Source organism: Zingiber officinale, chromosome 7A, assembly GCF_018446385.1.
Source record: "Zingiber officinale cultivar Zhangliang chromosome 7A, Zo_v1.1, whole genome shotgun sequence".
NCBI classification, from domain to species: domain Eukaryota; kingdom Viridiplantae; phylum Streptophyta; class Magnoliopsida; order Zingiberales; family Zingiberaceae; genus Zingiber; species Zingiber officinale.
Window position 1 is genome coordinate 11,752,421 of NC_055998.1, and position 4,435 is coordinate 11,756,855.

Below are 4,435 nucleotides of genomic sequence, written 5' to 3' on the forward strand. Positions count from 1 at the left end.
TTCCTTCCTTTTCCATAACCTTACTTTTTTTCTTGTTCCTACTTGTAAACTATTGCTGAACCAGACTCTTAAAGGTATGACATTACTAAAGCAAGACATTTAAGCATAACTTTTTTTAGTGTCGTTTAGCATCTCATTACTTTATTTCCAAGTCTCAGGCAACAGAGGAAGTTGATTTTTCTGACAATGGGATTACAGCAGTTGGCCTAAAGGTACTTGATGGTGTTCTCCAGGGTTTCACAAGTCACAAGGGAAGGGAAATATGTGCAATCTGATGTCCCAAGGTAGCTTTTATATGGGACAATGGTTTATGTTCGTCAAACAATTGTCTCTGATGCTTCTAAGGCTTTATCTCGAGATATGTGCATTGCTGTGAGATATAGTTGTGTTTGTAGGCAATTTGGATCACAAGATGGTTCTTCTGAGACTCAGGTACAATATCAGTACTCTGTGCTACATTGAAAAATATTCTGACATACATATATTAATTTACCATAATATCATCCTCTCGTTTATCCACCTAAAGTAAACATTTTATTTATTCTTTTATCCTCTTGAAAAGGTGTGTTCGTGCAGTTATAAATTCTTATTTAACCTTTCTCTCACAGGTCATTGATTACAAAACTCAGCAAAGCAGACTCTTTCTGCTGCTGGATTCAGCATATGCTTTTAGGTTTGTTGGTCAATGGTTGAAGTGGCTATATAATGATGTGATAGAGACTACGAGCCAATGATTTTTCAACATTGCCTGAGGCTCATGCATGCACTGCTGGTTTGAAATCTTTGACAACCTCTGTGACAACTGTATGTAAATCTTTTAGCATATGTAGTTTTGTGCTATATTCTATTTCAATTCATTCTAGTCTTCACCACCTAATTCTAGACCAGATAGCGTCATGAATGTTGCTTTAGTGTTATCAATGTTTTACTTCCTTTTCATTAATTATAATATTGCTGTTTGCTGTTCAGAGCACCTGGAAAATAGTTATCATATCTAAGTTCTCTGATTGTATAATTATTTGGCTGAGGCCTGAGGATGAAGAATAATCTTTACATGTACTTCCAAATTAGTGACGGCTGGTTGCCCTTTTTCTTTATTTATGGTTAGGCAGTAACTTCTATGAGATTAAAAATCATTAGGATTGCATATTTGGATGGAAGATACTTCTATTCCTTCTAGACGATAACAAACCTTGAATTTGTAACATATATCATTGTATTAATTATTTTGTGCAGTGTAGGCAGGCCACCATACTATAACTTTGCAACATTCCTTCACATGTAAAGTTATAAATTGCATATATTTCAATAGATAACCTTTTTTAATAGTGTTTTAGATATTCAGACTCGGTGAAATTTATTTTTATTTGTATCTTTTCTGCTTCTACATACTGTAAGTCGTAGATAAGTACTGATTAATTAAATTGCAACTATGAGAAAATTTTGTTGTAATAATTTCTGGTTTGGATTATATTAAGTTCCCAGGAATGATAGATCTATTACTATATGATGTGGTTGAAAAAATTGATGAACATTTCTCTTTTTAAGCATTCCAATTAGTCATCTTGTTACCTGGTGCTCTTACTGCTTTTTCAACTATGATTTTTGGTCTTGGTTTACTAATATATTATTTATGTGTTTTTACAGTTTACAAATCTCAAGTACTTCAGAGTTGAAATTGATGAAGTGCGATTCGAGTGGACTGAATGCATGCTAGATTACATTTGAGTAGGAAAGGTATTTGATTTTTGAAAACTTTGGATGATGCATGCATTTGCATGGAATGTAAATTGTGTATATTGTCCCATGTCAATTTCTTTCTTATGGTGATATTTTAGGACTTCTGCAGCATGTATAATTCTTCTGTTTTTGTTCTTTGCTGTAGTTAAGTAGACCAAATGATACTTTTGTTTGACAGATTAGAACAGTGGATGTTTTTGTTGGTGCAACATTCCTCAGGTCAAGGTTGACCTGGTTGACCAAGCTTGAGTCCTGGTTTGGATTTCGATGTTTGACAATGCAAGGTTGATTGAAGAAGAGTCAAGTATGTCAAGGATAACCGGATACTTGACTGGGAAGTCCTAACTGGGATGTTAGGCAGGAGGAAAATCCTGGTGAGTGAAGCCAGGTGAAAGACCTAGTGAGTGAAGCTAGGCAATTGGAAAGACCTAGTGAGTGAAGCTAGGCAATTGGGAAGTCCTAGTGAGTGAAGCTAGGCAGGAGAAAAATCCTGGTGAGTGAAGCCAAGTGAAAGACCTAGTGAGTGAAGCTAGGCAATTGGGAAAGTCCTGGTGAGTGAAGCCAGGCAAGAGAAATTCAGATGGGTCAAGGTTGACCAGACATCTGGTGAGAGTCCAAGTAGGTCAAAGGGATTGACCGGATACTTGGCACGAGGAAGAAAAGTCCAAGTAGGTCTTAGGGAGTGACCGGATACTTGGCAAGAAGAGAAAAGTCCAAGTGGGTCAAAGGGATTGACCAAACACTTGGTGAGAGAGTCCTAGCTGGTCAAGGGTGACCGAATGCTAGGTCTTATGTACCAACAAGTCATGGTTGACTAGATGTTGGTTTAGGGGGCTTTGAGCTTGGTTTTGGGCAAAAACCAAGATCTGGATTGATCAGCCGATTGATCCAGCAGGTTTGGATCGATTCGGTGAGTCCCCGCGAACAGAACCCCTCTGGATCGATCGGTGGATCGATCCAGAGGTCCCAATCGATCAGTGGATCGATTGGGACGCTGCTGCTTCGCGCGATAAGCGCTGGATCGATCCGTGGATCGATCCAGAAGTTTTTCCAGAGCACAGAGGCGCTCTGGATCGATCCGTGGATCGATCCAAAGCCTCCCCGATCGATTGGGAGCATTCCAATCGATCGGGATTCGACCGTTAGCGTCGATTTAAGCCGCAGGCGTTCATTTCCTTCGGAAGGACTTCACCGATTGATTCCATATTTATCACAGCTCCTCCCCAGCACTCTCTAAGCTCCTCACCGCCAGTTCTTGAAGGTTCTTGGAGGTTCATCCAAGTCAAGAGGCGAGTTGCAACGAGAAGAAGAAGAAGCTAGGGTTTTTACTGCATCTCTTGTAAGCTTTTGCTTATTCTTTACTACCCTTTCTTCTACTTGTATTGAGAGTCTTGTAGGGCTTCTCCGCCTTCGGTAGTTACCGAAAAGGAGTGTTTATTAGTGGAGGTGTGTGTGTGTGCGTGGATCCTTGGACTAGTCACCTCTTGTGAGGTGGATACCAAGTAAAATCCTATTGTTAGCATTGTTGTAGTTTGTTTCTTTGTATTCCGCTGTGCATCACTTTGAAGAAACAAGCAACGAAGCTCGACGAGCACACGCGAAGCTATTCACCCCCCCCCCCTCTAGCTATTTTTCGGTCCTAACAGTTTTAACTCAGAAAACTAGGCATTTGAAGGTGAAAAGTGGTGAGATTAGGGAAATGAAAGGCGCAAGAAGAATGGAGCAGTATAGCAAGTTGAACATATCCTGATTCTCATAATTTAATGTAGCCTCAACTTGATTTTTGACTCATGATGTTCTACCTTGATGTGTTGTTAAAAGAATGTTCTACCTTGATTCTGATATCTATTAGCTTTTGATGTAAAAAGAATGTGTGTGTATTTTATGGATAGTGTTGTAAGAAGAATATTTATGTAATTTGTGAATATTTGTGTATTTTATGGATCATGTTGAATGATGAATATTTGTGTAATTTGTGAATATTTGTGTATTTTTTTTGGTTACTGTCGATTTTTCACTGTTTTGGAAATCAAATTTGTGAAAATATTGATATTACATCGATTTTCCACCACTGCAAAACCGATGTCATTAACTAATATTACATCGGTCGGTTACCGCTGCCAAAACTGGTGTTATTAACATATAATATTACATCGGTTTTACACCGTTGATGAAACAGTGTCGTTAAGTGATACTACACCGGTTAATAACCGATTCGAACACCGGTGTCGTTAAGTGATACTACACCGATTTTAAACCGATGTCTAAAATAGCAGACCTTTTATATCGCCTTCATAGACATCGGTCGACAATGTAATAGACACCGGTGGAAAACCGATGTCTATGAGGGTTTTTGTTGTAGTGGAAACAATAGATTTAGGAACTCCGTGAAGTCTGATCACCTCCTTAACATATAATTGTGTCAACTGCTCTATAGAGTGAGACACCTTGATAGCTAGAAAATGAGCAGACTTGCTCAATCTGTCCACTATCACCCATATCGCATCATATCCATTTGTGGTTCTTGGGAGACCTGTTATGAAGTCCATGGAGATGTTTTCCCACTTCCACTCTGGTATAGGAAGAGGCTGTAGAACTCCTCCTGGTGTCTGGTGCTCTGCTTTGACTCTCTGACATGTCAGGCAGGTACTGACATATTTAGCTACATCTCTTTTGAGTCCAGACCACCAGAACC

The 4,435-nt window shown here is 39.1% G+C and overlaps 1 protein-coding gene across 1 annotated transcript; it reads left to right on the forward strand.

Moving 5' to 3' along the window:
* Positions 1-270: 270 nt before the first annotated feature.
* LOC121999920 (peroxisomal acyl-coenzyme A oxidase 1-like) lies at positions 271-795 on the forward strand. Its single transcript, XM_042554539.1, has 2 exons — positions 271-432; positions 609-795. Exons 1-2 carry the CDS (start codon positions 304-306, stop codon positions 732-734), a joined length of 255 nt encoding a protein of 84 aa, XP_042410473.1. The 5' UTR covers positions 271-303; the 3' UTR covers positions 735-795.
* Positions 796-4,435: the final 3,640 nt, after the last annotated feature.

Excerpts from the sequence above, each read along its gene's own strand:
- LOC121999920 (XM_042554539.1), top strand. The coding sequence starts at position 304 with ATGGTTTATGTTCGTCAAACAATTGTCTCTGATGCTTCTAAGGCTTTA. Across the intron at positions 433-608 it reads ATGGTTCTTCTGAGACTCAG|GTCATTGATTACAAAACTCA; the intron begins GTACAATATCAG and ends TTTCTCTCACAG.